Below are 26973 nucleotides of genomic sequence, written 5' to 3'. Positions count from 1 at the left end.
CCAAAAAAGGTTCAGTGGACAGTTAGCTGTCAAAAGGCATTTGAAGACCTGAAGAAGGCCATGTGCTCTGCACCTATCCTGAAGAGTCCTGACTACTCCAAACAGTTCATTGTACATACAGATGCTTCTGAGTTGGGGGTGGGAGCTGTGCTCTCACAACTTAATCAAGATGGTCAAGACCAGCCCATTGCTTTTATTAGCAGAAGGCTGACCCCCAGAGAGAAACGTTGGTCAGCTATTGAGAGGGAGGCCTTTGCTGTGGTTTGGGCCCTGAAGAAGCTGAGGTCCTACTTGTTTGGAACTCACTTCCTTGTTCAGACAGACCATAAGCCCCTCTTGTGGCTAAATCAGATGAAGGGTGAAAACCCCAAACTACTCAGGTGGTCCATTTTCCTACAGGGGATGGACTTTACAGTGGAGCACCGCCCAGGGACTGACCATGGTAATGCAGATGGTCTCTCCAGGTACTTCCACTTAGAACATGAAGACTTATCTGGTCAAGGTTAGTTTAATGTCCCTGCGTTTGGGGGGGGGGTTGTGTAGGAGAGTAGGGTCTGCTATCCTATGGTCACCCCAAATTTTTGCTTTTTGCTTCACTGGTTTTCGACTACTGAGGCTGTGGGCCTGCTGATCAGACCCCCAGCCTGCTGTTCTCTCACTAAATTAATGACACATGTGCTATAGGCACATACCAATTGGAAATGGACTCCTTGTCAGCCCCTGTAGAATGCACTATAGGTGCCAGGGCGGCCTGGATCAAAGGAAGGGGGTGTATCCACCCACTTCCTGGGTCCCACCCATAGGAGGGGACCTAGCAGGTAATCCAGCCCCCAAAATTAGTATAAGACTGGGAGCAGTGCCAATTCTCTTTCTTCTTCCGTCCTTAAAGAGGCTGGAAGGGGGGGTCCTGGAGCAGGTTCAGTCTCCATAGGAGGGGGGATTTGGATGAGAAGCCTCGATCTCTAGACAACCGAGGTATGTTGGGGTACCGAAGCAAGTTATAGAATTTTTCTGTGAAGCTTTTTGTCACTCTTGCAGGCAACAATGGCATGTCCCAGCCAGCTGGGAAGGAGCGAATGCAGGACAATGTAATACGCAGTGATTCGGATTTCTGGTTTGCACCACACAGCGCTCCGTCCATCATCAGCTTGTGTTTGCTTTGCACTACACTATTTCACACCATATTCAGTTCATGATCTTCTGATGATGTCATTTTATGGTTAGCTGGTCATGTGTAGAGACAGCAGTGATTAGGGTCCTGCCTCTAGTAAAGTCTATTTCTCCGCGGATACTTTGTCCAGACTTCGAGGGGAGCCTGCCTGTGTGTTGTACTGGCATGAGGGGCCAACCTAAGCAGGTCCCAGTATCCAGGCTGAACGAAATGCATCTTATTGATTTGTCCCCTTCTTTTCTGGGTTTTTTCCTACGTAGACAGAGGACAAGCTGGTCTCAACAAGTCAAGGTGTTTTGGGTCTCGATAGCCGTGGTCAAGTTCTCCAGTTGCTAGGTAACAGCCGGCACAGAAAAGAAAGACGAAGCAGGTGGCACCAGGTGCAGTGAAGAAACTCCCATAGACTGGCATGAGGAGACACGCGCCGCAATGAAGGAGTGTACACTCTGAGTGGAGACAGTAAACACAGCCAGGCTCTACGGTCCAGCATGAGGTACAACCACAGAGCGGATAGTCCACAGGGATCAAACGTGAGGCACAATCACAGAGTGGACTTGCAGAGCGGATAGTCCACAGGGATCAAGCGTGAGGCACGCCAAAACAAATGAGCCTGCAAAAGCCAACAGGGCAGGGTGGAATAGCTCTTGAAGCGGTAAGAGTTCTGCCCTTACAACATCTCACAGGTCAGGGTGTGCTCTCCTCCTGGCACCAGTACCTCAGAACTTGAGGGCCTGGAAGACAACGGGAGTATAAGTTGCGGCCAAGATGTTTGGAGGCAGAACAAAGGACGCATGCGAGCAGTGAAGGTGGCTGGACCCGTGTGTCTGGATTGGTACAGCTGGAGATGCTCAATGTTCTGCCTCTTACCCTTACATTCCAAGAGTCACTTTGCAGCTGGGGCACAATTCAGACCACTCAACTACAACTCCATACACTCAAAACAAACTGCGATACTCCACTCTCAAGAAACCAGCTCTCAAGAATGTATGTTGTGAGGGTGGACCCAAAACCAGGCAGGCTTGAGTGCAGCCCTCCAATTAACTAACTTAATGTAGTATTAAAGTGCCAACAAGCAGAGGGAAACCCAAGAATGAGACTGGACTGGCTTTGAATGTTCCTTAAGGAGGCCTTTTGAAGGCTTACAAGGAGATACAATGACAAGCCTGGACGTGTTTTAACTTTGACACAGTAGAAATTCCAGCACCTTTCATCAAGGTGAACCCAAGAAACACGTTCAGATTGTGCCAGGACATCATTAAACGCAGGTGTGTAATACCTCAGAGCCTCAACACCAGTGATGAGGAAGTGTCAGATCCTGTGTGGCTCCAAACGGTATTAGCAAGAGTTGCCAGAAATAGACTAGGATGCAGAGAATGTTTTTTAATTTGAGGGAGAAGGGAAAGTCCTCACTCATACTGGAGAAACATTGAAATCACAGCTATGTAACAAGTGTTATTTTGCACAAAACCTTCTTGTTAGGTTATCTGTATTTATTGAGCGCAATTACAGAACGCTTTGAGGCATTGAAAATAACATAACGCCTGGCTAAAGTTTAAAACAGAATAAAGTGTAGTGTAGCTCCTATTTTCCCAATAGGCTCTGCGCATTGGAATAGTACCTACAGCAGTAAAGGCCTAGACCAGACGTTAACTAGGTCTACTACTGTCGATACTAGACTTAATTTTTGGGTTTGCCAGCTAAGCTCAGAGTTCGCTAGAAACTTTCTCGAATGTTCAAGGAAGGAATTAACTCCCCTGATTAGACAAGAAGGGATTTAGTTTCTGACAACCATAGAACATGACAACTTTGCTCTCCCCTAATCAAGAGTCAATCTCGAGAGTCGTGTGAGCACAAGGCAATTATTTTACTCAGTCAGTACGTGCATTCTTAGTCTCATCAGATTGTAGAGAAAAGGAAGAGACGGGCGTGTTCAATAAAAAGGTGTTATTTATTGATCAGTCTCTTTTCTCATACATGAGAAATGGATCGATATGATTGCAATACTTATAGTTAAGTAAAGTGCATACATTAAAAGCAATAGTATAAAATAATACTGTAAAAACATTGATATGGTTTCTGAGCCATATGATGTTTAAAATGATTAAAATATATTTACATACACATATACATTTGACTAAACGTACTCAACTGGTGTTTCTAAATACGCCTACCCCGTGTACCTGACCTAAGTCTAATGCGTGGGCGGGAATAGAAAGTTACAGTTTAAGTTAAGTTTGTTTTTGCCAAGTGAATAACCAAAGAATTCTCTGTGAGGGGTTATTCAGTTCTATACCTGGAATTTAGGATGGATGAGGAATAGTATCTCTTTCTCTGCTCTCGATATTCCAGGCTGCCTGCGAGGGCTGCCCAGAAACGCCGGTGCTGGGTCTCTCGGCTTGAGATAGCAGCGCGTCTCTCAGCGCGTCAGGAAGGCGGGGCTGCTGCCAGCGGGGTCTGCTTCTGCTCTCGGCTTCGGCAAGTATGGCTGCTCCGTCTTGTCAATTACACACAAGGAAGGTCCCAGGGGAAAGTTTATAGACCCTACTGTTAAGCCCCCTGTATAGAAGTGACACCAACCTAAAATTAACAGAGAGTCAGAAAACATGCAAACAATGTACCCAAATACAGTTGTACAGGAAGTAGTTATTAAACTATGCGAGTTCCCATCAGTCCACCATCGAGACCGCCCTTCATCATCTGGGATCTCTGGTGCATAATTTCTGTCACATTAGCGGGTGAAAAAACCTGTGCTGGTGGATGACTAAACCAGGCACAGGAAAAACCCCAGCGATATTTACAGATGTGAATCAGAAAAAGCGTATCTAGATGGGAACTAAAAATAGCAGTGCGTGAGAAAAAATGTGTGTTTGTGAAAATGAAAGAAAAATGCTCTAAAATTAGGTAGTGGTCGGGAAAACAATTTAATAAACACCCTCACACTCCTAAATCAATAAAAACAGTGCAATAGTGGTTTAACAAATAGCCACTAAAGATGAAAGGTCGACATGTTTCTGCAGACACCCGGAGTCTAGTGATCTCCTGCTGCTTCCTCGGGACCATTAATGCTACTGCTAGAGAAAATAATAATAAATAACAGGAACCATATCACCTGAAAGTGTATGTATCAACATCCTCTCATCCTAAAAATAGGGGAGAAAATTATAGTATAAGGGTACAAAGTCATGCATGCATCCAAATATAACGTGCACTTTGCGTGCCATTATTATTATATGCTAGACATAGGCTCATATTGCCCAGCACTCAGACTAACAAACTTAGTCGCAAATCACCAGTTCAGAAAATTTGTAGATTACGGTTCACTCACCCACTTGATGAGAAGGAACCACTCCACCTCACCTGGCACGCGCTCAGGTAAATGGATGCACCGCACTAAAAACAAACAACAAATCAAAAGATGTATCCACATCTAAATGCATTCCTAAACTGATCGATCTTAGCATGCTCCACACCAAGCATCACGTTCCTACCAGCGCCGTGGAACAGCACCTGGTCAGTAAGCCATAGTTTATAAAAGGGTAGTTATGAGTTGATGACAGCGCTATATAAAGTCATCACTGTTTCCAACAAGTGTACGCATGCATACGCACTTATCTACAATGCCAGAGTATTACGCGGGCAATCCTGCATGTGAAAACGGGACACAGCCTTTCTCACTCATACGCATGCATGCCAGCCGTCTTACCTCTCCGTCGGTGCACCGGTCGTCCCTCTAAGCTCTATCGTAGGGAGGAACCGACTCGGTGCACCGGCGAGGTAAATAAACCTTTCTCGCTTCCGCATTCACTGCGCACCAATGTCCGACGCCCCCTGCGCGTGATGACATCATGCGCCTACTCGCTACTTGATGCGCTCCTGCTGCTGGGAAATGTAGTTCCCGAATTCTCTCTGTCCCGTCACAGAGTATGCCGAAAGACCCCGCCTTGTTATAGGGTGGTTTTGTTCGCTGATTATCTTATATCTACAGCCAATAGCAAGGAACGCGTTTTATTATTGAATGCGCTGCGTAAACAACAATTTTGACGATTGTAAAATTGTATTAATGATAGTTTTGTGACAATGCAGAAATATTTTTTGACAATGCAAAACTATTTGCATTATGGAGAAGATGTTTCCTTCTCTCACATTCAGAGGAATCCATAAACAAATAGTAAGAAAGCAGGATGATCATCCCACTAATAAGACAAATGGGCAAAAACAGACCAACAGCGAGCCAAACTGGTCCTCTGCACCAGAGCCTAATACAATTTCATAGTGCCATCGCTTTATATGAAAGCCACTCATACGTGCTAGGGCGGGTTACGTTGTTACCCCAACAAAGATGTAATCTGCTGTGTTCACAAAAGTGCCAGTTTATCATTCCCAAAGACTGTGTACTATCAAAGGAATTAGGGTCCATTGGGAAGACACCCCTTCTGCCTAAAGGGACATCCACGGGATGGCATCATTCAGCCCACGTTCATCACTGCGAAGGCGATAGACCCACTTTTGTTCACATTTAAACAGAAATTTCGCCGTATCAATAACTGATATTTTTGCCCATTTGTCTTATTAGTGGGATGATCATCCTGCTTTCTTACTATTTGTTTATGGATTCCTCTGAATGTGAGAGAAGGAAACATCTTCTCCATAATGCAAATAGTTTTGCATTGTCAAAAAATATTTCTGCATTGTCACAAAACTATCATTAATACGATTTTACAATCGTCAAAATTGTTGTTTACGCAGCGCATTCAATAATAAAACGCGTTCCTTGCTATTGGCTGTAGATATAAGATAATCAGCGAACAAAACCACCCTATAACAAGGCGGGGTCTTTCGGCATACTCTGTCACGGGACAGAGAGAATTCGGGAACTACATTTCCCAGCAGCAGGAGCGCACCAAGTAGCGAGTAGGCGCATGATGTCATCACGCGCAGGGGGCGTCGGACATTGGTGCGCAGTGAATGCGGAAGCGAGAAAGGTTTATTTACCTCGCCGGTGCACCGAGTCGGTTCCTCCCTACGATAGAGCTTAGAGGGACGACCGGTGCACCGACGGAGAGGTAAGACAGCTGGCATGCATGCGTATGAGTGAGAAAGGCTGTGTCCCGTTTTCACATGCAGGATTGCCCGCGTAATACTCTGGCATTGTAGATAAGTGCGTATGCATGCGTACACTTGTTGGAAACAGTGATGACTTTATATAGCGCTGTCATCAACTCATAACTACCCTTTTATAAACTATGGCTTACTGACCAGGTGCTGTTCCACGGCGCTGGTAGGAACGTGATGCTTGGTGTGGAGCATGCTAAGATCGATCAGTTTAGGAATGCATTTAGATGTGGATACATCTTTTGATTTGTTGTTTGTTTTTAGTGCGGTGCATCCATTTACCTGAGCTCGTGCCAGGTGAGGTGGAGTGGTTCCTTCTCATCAAGTGGGTGAGTGAACCGTAATCTACAAATTTGCTGAACTGGTGATTTGCGACTAAGTTTGTTAGTCTGAGTGCTGGGCAATATGAGCCTATGTCTAGCATATAATAATAATGGCACGCAAAGTGCACGTTATATTTGGATGCATGCATGACTTTGTACCCTTATACTATAATTTTCTCCCCTATTTTTAGGATGAGAGGATGTTGATACATACACTTTCAGGTGATATGGTTCTTGTTATTTATTATTATTTTCTCTAGCAGTAGCATTAATGGTCCCGAGGAAGCAGCAGGAGATCACTAGACTCCGGGTGTCTGCAGAAACATGTCGACCTTTCATCTTTAGTGGCTATTTGTTAAACCACTATTGCACTGTTTTTATTGATTTAGGAGTGTGAGGGTGTTTATTAAATTGTTTTCCCGACCACTACCTAATTTTAGAGCATTTTTCTTTCATTTTCACAAACACACATTTTTTCTCACGCACTGCTATTTTTAGTTCACATCTAGATACGCTTTTTCTGATTCACATCTGTAAATATCGCTGTGGTTTTTCCTGTGCCTGGTTTAGTCATCCACCAGCACAGGTTTTTTCACCCGCTAATGTGACAGAAATTATGCACCAGAGATCCCAGATGATGAAGGGCGGTCTCGATGGTGGACTGATGGGAACTCGCATAGTTTAATAACTACTTCCTGTACAACTGTATTTGGGTACATTGTTTGCATGTTTTCTGACTCTCTGTTAATTTTAGGTTGGTGTTGCTCCGTCTTGTCACCACGTGTGTGTTTGCATAGGGCAAGGTCGGCAATATTTATACCTTAAAGGTGCCGAGATTGACGTAAGGATGGACATAGATACGTCAATAAAGATGTCATACGACTTGCTCGTTAGCACATTCTTTACTAAAGTTCTCTGTGAAATCAAAACAATGGCCGCACGGATTATCCAGGTTGTCATAGGTTTGATTTGTTATTTATATTTATTTATAAAAACATTTGTAGAGCGCGAACGAAGGCCCTTGGGCATCTCGGCGCTAGTGATACTGCAATGTGTTAAGCCTCATCAGACTGGAGATTATTGGTTAAAAAGCCATGTTTTTAATTGTTTGCGGAAGATCCAGAGGGAGGGGCTGGTTCTGATCGACTCTGGTAAAGTATTCCACAATTTGGGTGCAGCTACCATAAATCTTCTGTCCCCCCAGGACACGAGTTTGGTTCGGGGTACCACTAAGTCATGCTGGAAAGATGAACGTAGCATTCTTGAGGGACGGTAAGGAATGAGGTTTTGGACGAAAAACGCCGGTCCCACATTATTCAAAGCCTTGTAAACCAGGCAAAGGGATTTAAACATGACTCTCCTTCTTACTGGCAGCCAGTGCAACTGTCTTATAGTGGATGCGGCCGAGTGATGTTTGGGGATGCGCCCTAAAAGCCTGGCAGCAGAATTCTGAATGGCCTGCATTTTCCAAAGCACTCTCTCCTGGGCACCTAGAAACAGTGCATTGCAATAATCTAAGGTCGACAATACAAGGGAACTAACCAGTGTTTTGCCGGCACTTTCCGGCAGGAAAGGCAGGATTTTTTTTATAAGTCGCAGTTTGTGGAAAGCTGAGGAGGAAATTTGGTTGGCGTGAGGCATACAATTTAACTGGTCGTCGAAAAGGACTCCCAGATTCCTCACTTTTTTTGCTGGCTCCGGGGGTTGGCCCATAGATGATGGCCACCAAAGGGGGGACCATTGGGGGGAAAGGTTACCAAAAATTACCACCTCTGACTTATCAGAGTTCAATTTCAGGCAATTTTGAGCCATCCAGCTTCCGATAGCCAACATACCTTGGTTAAAGGTGTTCGCTATTTTGAGGCCGTCGTTCTTAACTGCAAGGACCAATTGAGTGTCATCTGCATAGGAGGTCAGGCTCATCCCATGTGCCCTGATGATTTTGGCAAGGTCCGACACATAAATGTTAAAGAGTGTCGGACTGAGGGATGAGCCTTGGGGAACTCCACATGGCAGAGACAAGGGGGAGGATTCAAAAGGTCCGATGGTGACGACCTGGGATCTATTTGCCAGGAAGGAGGCAAGGAGACTCCTAGCCTTGCCTTGGATCCCAATGCTCTCGACACGGTCGACCAAGGTGGTGTGGTCGACCGTGTCAAAGGCAGCCGATAGGTCCAATAGAATGAGGACAGCTGTGCCTCCGGCATCCCGAATGGTTCTTATATCATCCGCCGCTTTGATCAGAGCGGTCTCCGTGCCGTGGAATTGGCGGAACCCAAACTGGGATTCGTCCAGGAGTTTATGTTCCTCGATAAAGGAAGAAAGTTGGAGGTTCATTATTTTCTCAGCTATTTTGGCCATCAATGGGAGATTAGCGATAGGACGGTAGTTTTTCAACTCGTCCTTATCGAGGGTGGGCTTCTTAAGAAGAGGTTTTATTAAGGTCTTTTTCAGTATCTCTGGGAAGATGCCGGAACGAAACATGGAATTACAGATATCAGTTATTGCAGGGATGACTGTTTCCATAATTGGTCGTAGCACCTTCAGGGGACAAGGGTCTAGAGCTGATCCTGATTTAATAGATGACACTATGTTCTGTGCCTGTAAACAGGTAATCTCGTGAAACTGGGAGAAGGTATGACTCTGGTGGGAGGTAGTGGCTACCGGGGGGGTGGGGGAACTGTTGGAGAAAACCCCGTAGATGTCGTTAACTTTGCTAAAGAAAAAGTTGGACAGTGCGTCACAAAGCATCTGGGAGGGAGGAGGGGCAAGATCAACGGACAGACCAGCTAATTGTTTAGTTGTCTCATAAAGGGTTTTATTAGAATTTTTAGCTGATTCTATCCTATCGCAATAGTATTTTTTCTTTGCCTCAGAGATCATGGTTTTATAAATGGCAACTGACTCCTTGTAACTAAATTTGGTTTCATCAGTATAGTTTTTCCTCCATAGTCTCTCTCTATGCCTGCATAGTTGCTTCTGGGTGCGAAGTGCCTCAGAGTACCATGGGGCCGAGGGAGTTTGCCGATTGCGAGAACGTTTTTTAGTTTGAACCAGTGCTGTGGCTGCAGAGCTAACCCATTGGTAAAATTGAAGGGTAGCAGTGTTTGGGTCGGCAGACAGGACGGGAGAGGTGGCATCCAGCAGAGTATGTAACCTAGTTGCATCAATATCATCCCATGCCAGATAGGGTTGAGGAGATATCGTGCTGGTTTTGTTGAGCAGTGTGTCCTGTACTGTCAAGGTGGCTAGGATACAGTGATGGTCCGACCAGGTAAGGGGGAGGATTTGGGTAACTTGAAGACCTAGGGCATTAGTAAAAATGCCATCTAGTGTATGACCGCCATCATGTGTGGGAGCATGTACCAGGGGGATAAGGCCAAAGGTGGACATATCGGCTAGGAGCAAGGTGGAGTCGGGGTTGTCTGGGATATCAAAATGAAAATTAAAATCACCCAGAATGGTGATGGAGTTGTCAAGGGCGGATGCTTCCAGCGTAGTCCTAAAATCCATAATAAATTCGTTCCTGGAGCCAGGGGGACGATATAGAAGAATCCCTTTAAAGGTATAGGATGGGGATAGTGTAATCACAAATTCTAGGGCCTCACAGGAAGTGAGGGGGATGATTTTGGTTCTTACCGAAAAGGAGTCACGGGCATTATGAGAACGTCGTATGCCTTATCAGGGGCTGGAGGAATGTCGCTTGTCTAATTAGATCTCAAGCGTTATGACCTAATCAGATAACACGTTCCTGTGCCGTAGTGTGACTGCGTCAGATAACGGTATCTGCATCATGGGGGTTTTCTTGCCTCATGGGCTGACTGTTAGTTAACTTGATAGTTAGTTTAACCAGAATAGGGTCAGGAATAGGGGGACTGATTCAGAACCTATAGAAATACACGACACCCACTCCACGCTAACTATGGTCATATCTACTAATCTATGCATAGTATAACATAGTACAACATACTATAGAGTATAGTGTATACCTTACCACCCCAAAATACATAAATGCATTTCGAAATTTTCAAATATACTGAAAAATTGCAGTCATATATATTGTATGCACTTAAGCTATGAATTAAATGCAAAAGTAAACACGCATTTTTATGCATTATTGCTAATTGGTATATGAGAAATACACATGAAATGGCTCTCAATATGGCTATACAGAAAGGAAGTTCGAGACCATTTCATCACATAATAAAATATTTGTGAACATACCAGCGAGCAGCTAAAGTCTATAAAGTATCTAAAAATAGAAATTTTTTAGTTCTCTAGGAATAGTTTCTTACTTTAAGCAGAAGATCAGTGTCCCGGGAAAAAAATATGTAGAAAAATATTTTAAGGGGCTTGCTGAAAAATATTGCTGTCCGTGAGCTGGAGTGAAATTGTTCATGTAACTTTATTTTTAAAGTTGAAGGCCGAATTCAGGGAACGCCGTGTGCGAGTTTACTCAAAAGTCTCTATTTCTGTTCTGGAGAGAACATCATATCATTCAGGCTTTCGAAAAAACTGTCAACAGCTTCATGGGAAAGTTCCACTAAGTCGGAAATAGGGGTAATCATGCATTCTTGCGCATGATTGTCTCCATTGACATTCTGATTTGCATTGCTGACAGAAGGTCGTACCTGTTCGATGCTGCTTTTATCTTGAACTTCACTACTCTTCAATCGTAGTGGTGAAGATTCCAGGAATGCCGTCATCAGGATTGGCAGCCTTTGAGGGCAGCACAAAGCGTGAACCTTGGTAGGAACCAACAGTGTATCTGCATCCACTGGCGCATCCGATTGTAGCGTCAGACAGGTGTCTAACACGCATTCTTCTCCGCATAGCAGACACCTTAGTACAGGTAAAACACATCTTTGCCACATTGGTCGAAATGATAGAAACCAAGTCATGTTCAGGTCTCTAAGCCGAGATAGTCCCAGGATTTTTGATATCCGGTCCCGGTATCCAATGGCTAGGATTGTATCTTCCATTGTCGCGAGAGTTTGATCTGTGACATGGGTTGCCATAACGAAAAATAAGGACTAAGAATAGGATTCCTGCAATTAGTCCCAGGATCAGGGGAAGTCCGCCAAAAATCGAATGGACGAAATCTGGAAAAATACCCAGTATGGCTTTGAATGGTGTTAATGCCATCGAAAATACTGTCTTAAATACCTTTGAGACCCCAGTGGTATCAGAAATATTTAAGATTTCGCTCAGGATTTCCGCGAAATGTACGGGGGAATTAGTCGATAATAATGTATGTATCTCTGCAGTCGTCCTTGCGACTTGTAGATCATACGTTTCTTTTGATGACGTGAGCCTTGTAGGCGTCTGTAGAAGCACTGTTTTCATTCTGCTTAAAGTATCTATTCGAATAGAAGTAATTTTCAAATTGGGCCATGCCCTTGCCTCCCTGTCTGGGAAGGAGCTGGGGAACAAAGAACGTCCACAGCACTTGACCTTCGCCGTCGTAGTGACGAGATAAGGAGTCCCGGGCATAAGACTACAACATCTGCGGTCTACAATAAGAATGTAACTCCCATTATAGAGTCTTTGAAAGAATGGTTCTATTTCAGTTGCAGGTGCGCCTTGCTGGTGACATGAAAGGTTGTATGAATTCCCTTCACAGGCTCCATGCAAACTAATTCCGTTACACAGAAGCGTGCCGCTTAGTGACATAGCACAATTGTTGCCACTAAGAAACACTTTCTGTCCTTTATTACTGACACATGCATGTGAATAGGGTAGGTTCCAAGTTGTTTTAAGGTACCCTTTTCCCAATTTCTCGTACATGCCAGCCTGTATATATTTTTGGCAGTATTGAAACCTGAAGGTTGAGATTGGAATATTTATGATTCCGTGGATTATCCATTCACTGTCAGGTCGTTCTGACATTGTCAACGGTAATCTTTCTAGTTTTTCAATGCTCAAGATTGTATAATCAGCACCCTTTTGCGCCATACCGATTTGTCTATCAGTAAGGTTAAAGATTTGGAATAGTGACGTTGTCGGATGCTTGTTTCCGTTCTGGGAAGGACATGGCTTTTGTAGTTCGGACTGGACTGTTCCCATGGGGCACAGGGTCAGCGCTGATTTGCATATCGCCATTGTCTAACCCAGGGTGGTGTGGAGTGGAAAAACGATGGATTTGGGCCCAGATCTTTTGACTGGGGTGAATGTGTGACATTGATCCACATTCTGTCCATCATTGTTGTGTTTGCAGTTACCGCTCTAAGTGTACTGGGGATGCTCAGACGTGAGTCCCAGGCACTCCACACCACTGGAATCAAGCTAGCCGGGCTGATGAGAGGTGTTACCTCGAAACCGGGCCGGTCCTCGGATGCTTGTTTCCGTTCTGGGAAGGACATGGCTTTTGTAGTTCGGACTGGACTGTTCCCATGGGGCACAGGGTCAGCGCTGATTTGCATATCGCCATTGTCTAACCCAGGGTGGTGTGGAGTGGAAAAACGATGGATTTGGGCCCAGATCCTTTGACTGGGGTGAATGTGTGACATTGATCCACATTCTGTCCATCATTGTTGTGTTTGCAGTTACCGCTCTAAGTGTACTGGGGATGCTCAGACGTGAGTCCCAGGCACTCCACACCACTGGAATCAAGCTAGCCGGGCTGATGAGAGGTGTTACCTCGAAACCGGGCCGGTCCTCGGATGCTTGTTTCCGTTCTGGGAAGGACATGGCTTTTGTAGTTCGGACTGGACTGTTCCCATGGGGCACAGGGTCAGCGCTGATTTGCATATCGCCATTGTCTAACCCAGGGTGGTGTGGAGTGGAAAAACGATGGATTTGGGCCCAGATCTTTTGACTGGGGTGAATGTGTGACATTGATCCACATTCTGTCCATCATTGTTGTGTTTGCAGTTACCGCTCTAAGTGTACTGGGGATGCTCAGACGTGAGTCCCAGGCACTCCACACCACTGGAATCAAGCTAGCCGGGCTGATGAGAGGTGTTACCTCGAAACCGGGCCGGTCCTCGGATGCTTGTTTCCGTTCTGGGAAGGACATGGCTTTTGTAGTTCGGACTGGACTGTTCCCATGGGGCACAGGGTCAGCGCTGATTTGCATATCGCCATTGTCTAACCCAGGGTGGTGTGGAGTGGAAAAACGATGGATTTGGGCCCAGATCTTTTGACTGGGGTGAATGTGTGACATTGATCCACATTCTGTCCATCATTGTTGTGTTTGCAGTTACCGCTCTAAGTGTACTGGGGATGCTCAGACGTGAGTCCCAGGCACTCCACACCACTGGAATCAAGCTAGCCGGGCTGATGAGAGGTGTTACCTCGAAACCGGGCCGGTCCTCGGATGCTTGTTTCCGTTCTGGGAAGGACATGGCTTTTGTAGTTCGGACTGGACTGTTCCCATGGGGCACAGGGTCAGCGCTGATTTGCATATCGCCATTGTCTAACCCAGGGTGGTGTGGAGTGGAAAAACGATGGATTTGGGCCCAGATCTTTTGACTGGGGTGAATGTGTGACATTGATCCACATTCTGTCCATCATTGTTGTGTTTGCAGTTACCGCTCTAAGTGTACTGGGGATGCTCAGACGTGAGTCCCAGGCACTCCACACCACTGGAATCAAGCTAGCCGGGCTGATGAGAGGTGTTACCTCGAAACCGGGCCGGTCCTCGGATGCTTGTTTCCGTTCTGGGAAGGACATGGCTTTTGTAGTTCGGACTGGACTGTTCCCATGGGGCACAGGGTCAGCGCTGATTTGCATATCGCCATTGTCTAACCCAGGGTGGTGTGGAGTGGAAAAACGATGGATTTGGGCCCAGATCTTTTGACTGGGGTGAATGTGTGACATTGATCCACATTCTGTCCATCATTGTTGTGTTTGCAGTTACCGCTCTAAGTGTACTGGGGATGCTCAGACGTGAGTCCCAGGCACTCCACACCACTGGAATCAAGCTAGCCGGGCTGATGAGAGGTGTTACCTCGAAACCGGGCCGGTCCTCGGATGCTTGTTTCCGTTCTGGGAAGGACATGGCTTTTGTAGTTCGGACTGGACTGTTCCCATGGGGCACAGGGTCAGCGCTGATTTGCATATCGCCATTGTCTAACCCAGGGTGGTGTGGAGTGGAAAAACGATGGATTTGGGCCCAGATCTTTTGACTGGGGTGAATGTGTGACATTGATCCACATTCTGTCCATCATTGTTGTGTTTGCAGTTACCGCTCTAAGTGTACTGGGGATGCTCAGACGTGAGTCCCAGGCACTCCACACCACTGGAATCAAGCTAGCCGGGCTGATGAGAGGTGTTACCTCGAAACCGGGCCGGTCCTCGGATGCTTGTTTCCGTTCTGGGAAGGACATGGCTTTTGTAGTTCGGACTGGACTGTTCCCATGGGGCACAGGGTCAGCGCTGATTTGCATATCGCCATTGTCTAACCCAGGGTGGTGTGGAGTGGAAAAACGATGGATTTGGGCCCAGATCTTTTGACTGGGGTGAATGTGTGACATTGATCCACATTCTGTCCATCATTGTTGTGTTTGCAGTTACCGCTCTAAGTGTACTGGGGATGCTCAGACGTGAGTCCCAGGCACTCCACACCACTGGAATCAAGCTAGCCGGGCTGATGAGAGGTGTTACCTCGAAACCGGGCCGGTCCTCGGATGCTTGTTTCCGTTCTGGGAAGGACATGGCTTTTGTAGTTCGGACTGGACTGTTCCCATGGGGCACAGGGTCAGCGCTGATTTGCATATCGCCATTGTCTAACCCAGGGTGGTGTGGAGTGGAAAAACGATGGATTTGGGCCCAGATCTTTTGACTGGGGTGAATGTGTGACATTGATCCACATTCTGTCCATCATTGTTGTGTTTGCGATTAAACGCCAAGGCACATAGCCTGAACGCAGATTTTGTAACGTCCAGCCAAGCTGTACAATAGAACGCAATTGTGACTGACCATGTTGTAATAACAGTAAGTCTTGCGATAATATGTCGATTGCTGAAGACACAATGCTGTCCAAAGAAAAAATTCTGGAGGACAGAGTCATTAACCCATTGTCCACTACAGATAGTGATTTTTCCAAATTAATACGGTCAATTTCCCGTATTCTTTCTGCTGTCTCAATTTGAGTAACCTTCCAGGCCTCATTGTATGCTGCATATACAGAGGCTGCTATGAAACGCTTTTGACGCTGTTTGCGTGGTCCCAGTATGAAATCACGCAAGTCAGCACCATCAGTAAGTAAAGTTAGGTGTTGCTTAATTTCAGGCAGTGTGGAAGTCTGTAGCCATTGAAGGCATAATTTGCCCACACTGTAGGTTGTTATTATCCCTGGGTGATGTCTTTGGGAATATCTAGGGTCTGGCCTGGTCATTTTGAAACCCTGTGTTTTATTCAGGAATCTATCTTGACAGTGATTTGTATCTGTGGGCCAGATCAACCATTGTTTCCAATCAGGATGTGTTCTGTTTTGGTATAATATATGGTTTGCGTCTATCTCTTCATCTGTATCAGAGCTATTGCTAAACATTGTTGGCTTTGGAATAGACGGTTTATTTAAATCTTTGATTTTGGCTAAGCCAAGACAGGTGGTTTGTTGAACAGTGTCATTTAAAAATATCATTTGTTCTGGGATTATGCAGGCTCTAAACAAAGCTTCTAAACCCTGTACTTGCCAATCTTTTGTACCCCAAACACTTTTCAAATCAACATTTTTGTCCCAATAATCAAATCCAAAGGTATTCATTTTTTCAAAGAATGAATCTGAATATATCAATTTTGTGTTGGTTATCATGGTTTTCATCCCTGTCTTGTTTGACAATTTAAAATAAAAAGTTTCAGCATTACTTGTGTTAAAACCTGAAAAATATGAATATTTGTCATAAATGGTTCTTGAGCTCCCTTTTGGAGGTGTAGCACAATGTTCCCATTGATTATAATTTAAAACATTTCTAGGTTGTGCGGATTTATGCAAAAAATGGTTACCATAGTGGTTATAGCAATACATACTATCATAATTTGTAGAACCTTGCAAATAATCATGTTTTGTAAATTTAGCAGACATTACTAAGTCAGACATCATGTTGTTAATACTTTCGAAGTCCCAATCATCAGCAAATGAGTTTGGTTTTGCAAAGTCACTCAAGGAGATCTTGATTTGGTGTGGATATTTCAGGATCTCGACCGGACCATAAATTTCATAGTCAGTGCTGTCCCAGGCTACCCCACCAGGTATCGGATTGGCTGTGAAGTTGGCTGAAGAAAGTTCTGAAGAAAGTTCTCTTTTCTCGACGTGTGAAGATGTGTGTGGTTTGAGGATCAAGTTGATGTTCTGACTTGCTGTGTCCATTTTAGCATATTTTCCCTCAATGAAGCGTCCCAAAGTAAATACCATGATGAGCCAGAGTATGAGGATAAATGCACCAAAACCCACCCAAACTTCAATCCATGGAGAAACCAGATATGTTTCTTTCAGATTTTTCAAAAGTTCCTTAGCTTTGTCTTTAAAGGATTTTGATGATGGCTGTGTCTTTGATTCACTGAAGCCGTCAGAGGAATCATCGAAGTTGATGAAGTAACCGGATGCAGTTCTGTCAATTGTTCCAATTGGTTCAGGATTTCTGTTTTTTGCATTTTCACTTGGTACTTCAGTATAGATTGGTGTGTCTCTGCTAAATGTCTTTATTTGGGTTTTCAGAGGTCTGAGTTCTATTGCATTGTTGCATAGTCCTTCTTGTTCTTCTTTAGGCGTTTCGAATGTGATGAGCCTTTTTGTTAGGACCTCTGTGCTGGTAGCAAACCTTGGTGTTCTGCTACTTATTGGGAGTCCACTTGGCCTACTGTTTGTTATTGGCCACATGTTGTGGTTTTACCAGGTCGATGGATACAACTCGGTTCTCCTTTTTACTAGCAAGTGGCGGTAGTACAACTGATCTTGTCCCGTTGACAGACAAGACAGGAACTGCTTTTCTGTAAGAAGGCCCAAATTCCTTCTTTACCGCGATCTTCTCCCTGACTAGATCCCCGACTTTTGGAATCCAGACAGGTCTTGCTGGGACAGGTGGTGATTCTTCAGTGGTCGTTGGCTGTTGTTTCAACTGTATGTTGCTCAGGTCTTTTCTTGTTTTGTTTAAGTCCTGCAAAATAGCCAAACGGTCTTTGACATCAAAGGTTTTTTCTATTACCACTGAAGTCTGACTATCAAGGTCAGAGATCAACATCCTAGTTCCGAATAATAATTCGTACGGACTGAATCCCTTCAGAGAATTTCTTGGCAAGTTATTTAGACTACGTTGGACACTTATTAGATGTTTGACCCACCGAGGTCCCGAACCTAATACCTTTGCCGTTATAGATTGCTTTATGTCACGGTTTTTTCTTTCAACAATTCCGTTCCCCTCAGGGTGAAATGGACAAGAGTACCGCAATTGCACGCCCATGCTGACCATGGCCTCCTTATAAGCCCGAGAGCTAAAAGCAGGACCATTGTCCGAATGCAGCATGCCAATTGCGTATGTGCCGATAAAGACTCGCAAATCTTTTATAAAAGTTCTGGCGTCCGCCGTTCGCTGGGGCCACATCCATATGAATCTCGTGCATGAATCCACTGCGACCAAGATATATTTATAGTTACCATCCCTTTGTATGGGACCGTAGTGGTCTAGATAAACACAGGCTAATGGTTTATCCGAGATTAGAAGGGGCGTCTGTGCTGGACGTCTCACCGTTGATACTTTCATTTTTTGACATATTTCACATGCTAGAACATAGTTCCTTGTTTGTCTTCTCATTTGTGGCCACCAGTATCTCTGTTTTAATAACGATACTGTGGCTGAGACGCCAGCATGAATAGAAGCAAGCCCTTCGTGTGCCGCTATTATTAGTCCTAACCTATGTTCCATGTTTGGAATTGCCCTATCCCCCACTCCAGGGTTTCGAGCAAAAGGAACATTGTTTGCATCAGTTATGTATGAGTATTTTACTGGAAAGCCTTTAGGGAGTGGTTCTATCGAATCCTTTTCTGAAGCGCTGACAGCTTGTAAAATTTCGCTGTCTATTTTTGTTTTTGACCGGGTGATGGCAGCTACGGAAGCCGTTTGCACAGCTGCCTTCGCGGCCTCATCAGCCAATGAATTCCCTGCAACGTGAACGCCATCACGTTGATGACTCAGTGTATGTATCACGTGAGTCTTTGGTAGTTCTTTTTGTAAAAGAGCTACTTGTTCCCAGAGCATTTTATGCTTGATTGTGCCACCTTTCGCATCCCTGAATCCGTTCTGAAGCCAGATCTGCAAGTATTCATTATAAGATTGAACGCAATAATACGAATCGCACACTATGAGTGTGGGGAATTCTCGATCGGTATTTTCAAGCGCCATCTTGAATGCTAGTAGTTCAGCTCGCTGAGCTGTACAATCTCCTAGGGATTGTGTTTTAGTGAGGGTTGGTTTAAATTTCCCTTCGTGCCAACGACCTTTAACAATCGCGCACGCAGCACTGTAAGCTTGTTTACCCCCTACTGCGGGTTGTGCTGATCCGTCTGTATATATTATACAGCCGTAGTGATCTAGAGGCAGAATTTCGGTTGGCGGAGGACATTCAAATTCATATTGGAGAAATTCTTGTGTTTTTAAGTAAGGATCAAATTCGTACACCACGTCTGTTGCAGCAAGAGAATTAGCCCATTGTATCCATCTCGGATGGAGTGCTTTAGCATTTGGAATGCTTGCCTTTGTTACCGCCTCTAAGGCTGGTATTGGTGTCACGATTACTATTCGTTTACCTTGTGCCAGGGCTCGTTCTTTTGCTATAGCTGTCTGTGTTGCTGTAAGAATTTTTTCCGTTGGGCTAAATTTCATTTCAGCCTTAGTGTACAAGTGTGATTTAAATGCAATTGGTACCTTTTCCCCCTCATTAGAGGTCAGGTATGTGAATCCGCATCTCCCTGGGATGACTCGAATCACAAGATTGCGTGTGTTATCACGTGTTTCTAATTTTGTCTTAATTAACATGTCTGTTTGTAAGGATCTCAAAATTTCTGTGTGTGTTTGAGTCCAATTGGATCTTTTAAAGTCTGGTTTAATTAGATCATAAAGAGGTTTGACCCTTTCTGCGTAATTTGCAATGTATGTTCTTCTGAAATTTAGGAAGCCTAGAATTGACTGTAGGTTTTTTAGTGTTTTAGGAGCTTGGATTACGGCACATTTCTCTAGGAAATTGTCTGCCAGGCTTTTGCCTTCACTTGATAACTCATATCCTAAGAATAGGACCGTCAGATGGGCTATTCTGGATTTTTTAAAGTTGAATTTGTAACCCTCCGCAGCGAACCCAAGTATTATGGTGTTCACCCTTTTCAAGTGAGTCTCCAAGTCATCATCTGTTAAGTAAATGTCATCGACATAAGATAATGCTTCATCATCATATAGTTGTAGTAATTCTGTTACTCTCGCTGAGAATACCCCCGGACTGTTCTTGTACCCCTGGGCTAACCGACAGAATTGTTTTTGAGTGCCATTTACTGAGAATGCAGTTAAATATCTGCTCTCTGGTGCTATGTTTTGACAAAAGAATCCATTGGAGATGTCCAAGGTTGTTTTGTATTTTTTGCGCACTATGTTATTCATTAGTGCAGCACTGTGTGAGTTTTGCACTGCAAAGGTTTTGCAACATGTGTTAAGGTGTCGGTAATCCAAAACTAGACGATATGAATTGTCTGGTTTGGAGACCGGAAACAAAGGATTGTTCATTTGTGAGGTGCAAGTTTCAATCACCCCCTGGTATTCTAGCTGATCTAGTATTTCATTTACCTGTTTTTTAGCTTCTTGCTTAATTGGGTACTGCCTTTGTGCAGTAGGTTGTGATTTTAACTGGATTTTGTGAGGAGGAGAATCCTCATCCCATCCTACATGATTTTTATATAAAGCAGGTGCTAAGGCCACTGCCCACTTTCTAGCAAGTGTGTATTTTTTATGAATCGGTATTTGATTCGAGAAGGCAGGCATAATTACTTCTTCGCCATGAGGGCACTCCCTGACAAACTCTGGTGGCCAGTCTTTTTCAGCTAGAAGGATGTCATAGCCTTTGGAGAGGTTATCCCAAAATAGTCTCCTTATTTTCCTAGTCTTATCTCCCTCTATACGTAATGTTATCTCGTATATCTTGTGGGGCTTGCTAACTCTGGTGTCTGCAGTTTCCACTTGAAGGTATTCATTCGTGTCCACTGTCTCCAGATGATTCATAAGGACTTTGCGAGCTATGCTCACCTCTGCTGCGCTGTCTAGCATTGTCTGAGCCCACTCTCCGTTTTTCAGTTGTGTCCTCAGTATTCTCGGCATTTTTAACTACCTTGATACTGGCTACCTTCTTTTTTGGAAATTGTAATTTCTTTTTTTGTTGAGCAGGTTCCTTGTCTTTGGACTTGGCGTTCTCTTCTGATCGTCCTCTTCTTTCCGATTTCTGCGAGGAATTCTGAAAAGATTGAGAGGGACGTGTATCAATGTCTTGATATCTATCAGGTTTTTTAATATTATCCCTATTTCTAAGGTTATATCTATTCCCCGAGGGGTCACTCTGCGGTGACCTCTGTCTTTGGTTTGGAGATTTCTCTCTTCGCCTAGGAGACCTTCCTCGGGACTGGAATTTCTTTTCTTTAGGATTGGATTGTTTGTTTCCATCCCAGTTCTTTTTTGGTGAATTATTATTATTAAAAAACATTTTTTCTGGACTTGTAGTCAGTTGCGGTTTTACTGGTATTCCACCTAGACTATCTCTGCCTAGTTCTTCATAGGATTTTTCTATGATTCTGGCAATTTCAGCTGGTTGGTCTGCTATATCTGTCTCTTTTAACCTCTGGCGGATCGCCACGTTAGCTGCCTCACCTTTTATGTTGGCTAATAATATAGCCGAGACCTGCTTGAAGTCTTTTAGTAATTTCATACCAAGAGTTAAAGCAGGTTCTGGACCGTATTCATCTTGAATTTGTTTTAGCATATCTGGTATTACCGAAATGGATGGAACACCGTGCGTTTTTGTGTAGATGGAAGCAAAGACTGTACCCCAAGTGTCACAGTCCTCAATGTGTGGTGCGATTCCCATTGGGAGACATATAGTCAGAATCCTGTGTTTTTCTAATGGGGTGGTGTCAGGAAACACCGCCTCTATTTGGGTGATTTTCTGTGCCAACCAGAATGGTATCTGTTCCCGTTTAGCTGGAACTTTACCTAGGCAGGATTGGATGTTCTGTGGTGTAATTTTATTTGTGTTCCCCTGGTGAGGGGTCAGCTGTGGAAGTTTAATCGCTGGCTGAATTGTTGAAGTCCGCATTACATACTGAACTAATTGTCTATGAATTTTTAGTAGTTGTTTTAGCTGTATTAACAGCTCTGCTGCAGGCATTCTTTCGATGTCTGGATGTGGTGTGTATCCGGCTAAGACCGGCCACGTTGCTCCTGGTCTACCTAAAGGACCGAGCCTGGTGATGTGATTATTATGTATTAGGGCGCCATCAAATAAGAGCAAATGCTCTTGGAATTTGAGTGGTACTTCCACCTCCTTGAAAGGAGTGTAAATGTCGGGTGGAACCTCTATTTTGTAATAGTGGAAGTACTTTGTTACAGCATTTGCTGCTGGAAAATGTATCCATGTATAGTATACCTCTGTCTGCCGATATTCGTGTGCCTCAATTACGAATATGACTGTGCCACCTCTAGGTGTCAGTCCATTTTCTATAAGTTTTAAGGTTATAGATCTCCTTTTAATGACCGGAATGAGTGTTATATTCGGGTCTGCTGCTTGCATGGTAGCATCAGCATCTGCGAGTTCAGTAGCTAATCTAACTGTTTCTCTTTCTTCATCACTGTCTCCCATTTTACAGACAGGATGGTATTATGTCTATTTGCAGATCAGGTTTCTTTGTGGAACAAAGATTAGATGCACAATATTTTGGAACTGTTTATCCTTCAACGTTGACTTGACCAAGAACCATACATAGGAGTTCCCTCCTGCGAGGTTTTGGAGGATATAACCTTTCACCCACTCCAGACGTCTTTGGAGTATTTGGGAAAAGGGGTCTGAGTGAGAAAGCACGACTGAGTTACTCTAAATGTCTTACGTTAGTTTTATCGCCCTTTCCAAACGCGTTGGGCGCCATGTAGTGTAGCTCCTATTTTCCCAATAGGCTCTGCACATTGGAATAGTACCTACAGCAGTAAAGACCTAGTTAACGTCTGGTCTAGGCCTTTACTGCTGTAGGTACTATTCCAATGCGCAGAGCCTATTGGGAAAATAGGAGCTACACTACATCCAAACGCGTTGGGCGCCATGTAGTGTAGCTCCTATTTTCCCAATAGGCTCTGCGCATTGGAATAGTACCTACAGCAGTAAAGGCCTAGACCAGACGTTAACTAGGTCTACTACTGTCGATACTAGACTTAATTTTTGGGTTTGCCAGCTAAGCTCAGAGTTCGCTAGAAACTTTCTCGAATGTTCAAGGAAGGAATTAACTCCCCTGATTAGACAAGAAGGGATTTAGTTTCTGACAACCATAGAACATGACAACTTTGCTCTCCCCTAATCAAGAGTCAATCTCGAGAGTCGTGTGAGCACAAGGCAATTATTTTACTCAGTCAGTACGTGCATTCTTAGTCTCATCAGATTGTAGAGAAAAGGAAGAGACGGGCGTGTTCAATAAAAAGGTGTTATTTATTGATCAGTCTCTTTTCTCATACATGAGAAATGGATCGATATTATTGCAATACTTATAGTTAAGTAAAGTGCATACATTAAAAGCAATAGTATAAAATAATACTGTAAAAACATTGATATGGTTTCTGAGCCATATGATGTTTAAAATGATTAAAATATATTTACATACACATATACATTTGACTAAACGTACTCAACTGGTGTTTCTAAATACGCCTACCCCGTGTACCTGACCTAAGTCTAATGCGTGGGCGGGAATAGAAAGTTACAGTTTAAGTTAAGTTTGTTTTTGCCAAGTGAATAACCAAAGAATTCTCTGTGAGGGGTTATTCAGTTCTGTACCTGGAATTTAGGATGGATGAGGAATAGTATCTCTTTCTCTGCTCTCGATATTCCAGGCTGCCTGCGAGGGCTGCCCAGAAACGCCGGTGCTGGGTCTCTCGGCTTGAGATAGCAGCGCGTCTCTCAGCGCGTCAGGAAGGCGGGGCTGCTGCCAGCGGGGTCTGCTTCTGCTCTCGGCTTCGGCAAGTATGGCTGCTCCGTCTTGTCACCACGCGTGTGTTTGCATAGGGCAAGGTCGGCAATATTTATACCTTAAAGGTGCCGAGATTGACGTAAGGATGGACATAGATACGTCAATAAAGATGTCATACGACTTGCTCGTTAGCACATTCTTTACTAAAGTTCTCTGTGAAATCAAAACAATGGCCGCACGGATTATCCAGGTTGTCATAGGTTTGATTTGTTATGAGAACGTCGTATGCCTTATCAGGGGCTGGAGGAATGTCGCTTGTCTAATTAGATCTCAAGCGTTATGACCTAATCAGATAACACGTTCCTGTGCCGTAGTGTGACTGCGTCAGATAACGGTATCTGCATCATGGGGGTTTTCTTGCCTCATGGGCTGACTGTTAGTTAACTTGATAGTTAGTTTAACCAGAATAGGGTCAGGAATAGGGGGACTGATTCAGAACCTATAGAAATACACGACAAAAGACCTAACCCGAATCACAAAAACAGATACTAAAATGGGGGTATACCAGAGCATACACATGCACACAATCAATCAATCATTCCTGATAGAATCTGGGTAGAAAGAACAAGGTGCACACTGCTTAAAAAACAATTACAACGTAACAAATCAGCCCCTTACCGTAGATGCGCCACAACCTCGTCAATGCCGGACATGTTGAACTTTTCCTTCAGATCTTCCAGGTCACCTGCCAGACTGGAGTCGGTAGAGAGGGAGGACGCAGACCTGGAAGAGCAGAAAGAGCAGAAGAGCTTTCATTGCTGCCACCGAGGAGAGCACAGACGTGGACTGGACTGTGATGGTCACATTGGTGAGCCCTTATGTTCTAATGAGCAAAGCATGGTCTATTTATATACTTCTTTATGGTATGACGTTTGTATTTGTGAAAACAAGTCCGTAATGGACGTCAGACACCAGGCATCCCACGGGTTCATGCAACTACGTCGATATAAAGCAAATACAACAGCAGCAAAATAACTCCAAAGGACACCTTCCTGCGACCCCTTCCCTTTAGAATAATATGATTTGTGGGGTGGGGCGGGGGGTTGATCACCAGACCCCTTCAAGCGATCCCTTCCCTTTACAATGATAAGATGTACAGGGGATCACTGGACCCCTTTCGGCGACCCCTTCTCTTTAGAATGATAAGACGTACAGGGGATCACTGGACACCTTCCTGCGACCCCTTCCCTCTAGAATGATAAGACGTACAGGGGATCACTGGACACCTTCCTGCGACCCCTTCACTTTAGAATGATAAGATGTACAGGGGATCACTGGACACCTTCCTGCGCCCCTTCTCTTTAGAATGATAAGATGTACAGGGGATCACTGGACACCTTCCTGCGACCCCTTCTCTTTAGAATGATAAGATGTACAGGGGATCACTGGACCCCTTTCGGCGACCCCTTCTCTTTAGAATGATAAGACGTACAGGGGATCACTGGACACCTTCCTGCGACCCCTTCCCTCTAGAATGATAAGACGTACAGGGGATCACTGGACACCTTCCTGCGACCCCTTCACTTTAGAATGATAAGATGTACAGGGGATCACTGGACACCTTCCTGCGACCCCTTCTCTTTAGAATGATAAGATGTACAGGGGATCACTGGACACCTTCCTGCGACCCCTTCTCTTTAGAATGATAAGATGTACAGGGGATCACTGGACCCCTTTCGGCGACCCCTTCTCTTTAGAATGATAAGACGTACAGGGGATCACTGGACACCTTCCTGCGACCCCTTCTCTTTAGAATGATAAGACGTACAGGGGATCACTGGACACCTTCCGGCGACCCCATCCCTTTAGAATGATAAGATGTGCAGGGAATCACTGGACACCTTCCGGCGATCCCTTCTCTTTAGAATGATAAGACGTACAGGGGATCACTGGACACCTTCTGGCGACCCCTTCTCTTTAGAATGATAAGACATACAGGGGATCACTGGACACCTTCCTGCGACCCCTTCTCTTTAGAATGATAAGACGTACAGGGGATCACTGGACACCTTCCGGCGACCCCTTCTCTTTAGAATGATAAGATGTACAGGGGATCACTGGACACCTTCCTGCGACCCCTTCTCTTTAGAATGATAAGATGTGCAGGGAATCACTGGACACCTTCCGGCGACCCCTTCTCTTAAGAATGATAAGACATACAGGGGATCACTGGACACCTTTCTGCGACCCCTTCCCTTTAGAATAATATGATTTGTGGGGTGGGGCGGGGGGTTGATCACCAGACCCCTTCAAGCGATCCCTTCCCTTTACAATGATAAGATGTAAAGGGGATCATTGGAAACCTTCCTGCGATCCCTTCTCTTTAGAATGATAAGATGTACACGGGATCACTGGACCCCTTTCGGCGACCCCTTCTCTTTAGAATGATAAGACGTACAGGGGATCACTGGACCCCTTCCTGCGACCCCTTCTCTTTAGAATGATAAGACGTACAGGGGATCACTGGACACCTTCCTGCGACCCCTTCCCTCTAGAATGATAAGACGTACAGGGGATCACTGGACACCTTCCTGCGACCCCTTCACTTTAGAATGATAAGATGTACGGGGGATCACTGGACACCTTCCTGCGACCCCTTCTCTTTAGAATGATAAGATGTACAGAGGATCACTGGACACCTTCCTGCGACCCCTTCTCTTTAGAATGATAAGATGTACAGGGGATCACTGGACACCTTCCTGCGACCCCTTCTCTTTAGAATGATAAGATGTACAGGGGATCACTCGACTCCTTCCTGCGACCCCTTCTCTTTAGAATGATAAGACGTACAGGGGATCACTGGACACCTTCTGGCGACCCCTTCTCTTTAGAATGATAAGACGTACAGGGGATCACTGGACCCCTTCCTGCGACCCCTTCTCTTTGGGGCGGACACTGGAATGGGGTAGAGAGGAGTCTGGCATCATTCATGGTGAGGTATGGGCCGTTGTGGTAGGCGTCATCACCCCCACCGTTGGGGCGGACACTGGAATGGGGTGTAGAGGAGTCCGGCATCATTCTTGGTGAGGTATGGGCTGCTGTGGTGAGCGTCATCTCCCCCACTGTTGGGGCGGACATTGGAATGGGGTGTAGAGGAGTCCGGCATCATTCTTGGTGAGGTATGGGCCGTTGTGGTAGGCGTAATCACCCCCACCGTTGGGGCG

The 26973-nt window shown here is 44.9% G+C and overlaps 1 protein-coding gene across 1 annotated transcript in view; it reads right to left on the bottom strand.

Moving 5' to 3' along the window:
• Window positions 1-26973, bottom strand: part of CCDC24 (coiled-coil domain containing 24) — a 208084-nt gene that overhangs the window by 58953 nt on the left and 122158 nt on the right. The window contains exon 4 of the mRNA XM_078673382.1: window positions 24428-24532. Coding sequence (XP_078529508.1) covers window positions 24428-24532 — 105 coding nt within the window. The remainder of the gene's footprint in view (window positions 1-24427; window positions 24533-26973) is intronic.

This window comes from Lissotriton helveticus, chromosome 1_2, assembly GCF_964261635.1.
Source record: "Lissotriton helveticus chromosome 1_2, aLisHel1.1, whole genome shotgun sequence".
NCBI classification, from domain to species: Eukaryota; Metazoa; Chordata; class Amphibia; order Caudata; family Salamandridae; genus Lissotriton; species Lissotriton helveticus.
Note: the sequence above shows the minus strand (reverse complement) of the source record. Positions and strands in the feature narration are given on the sequence as shown.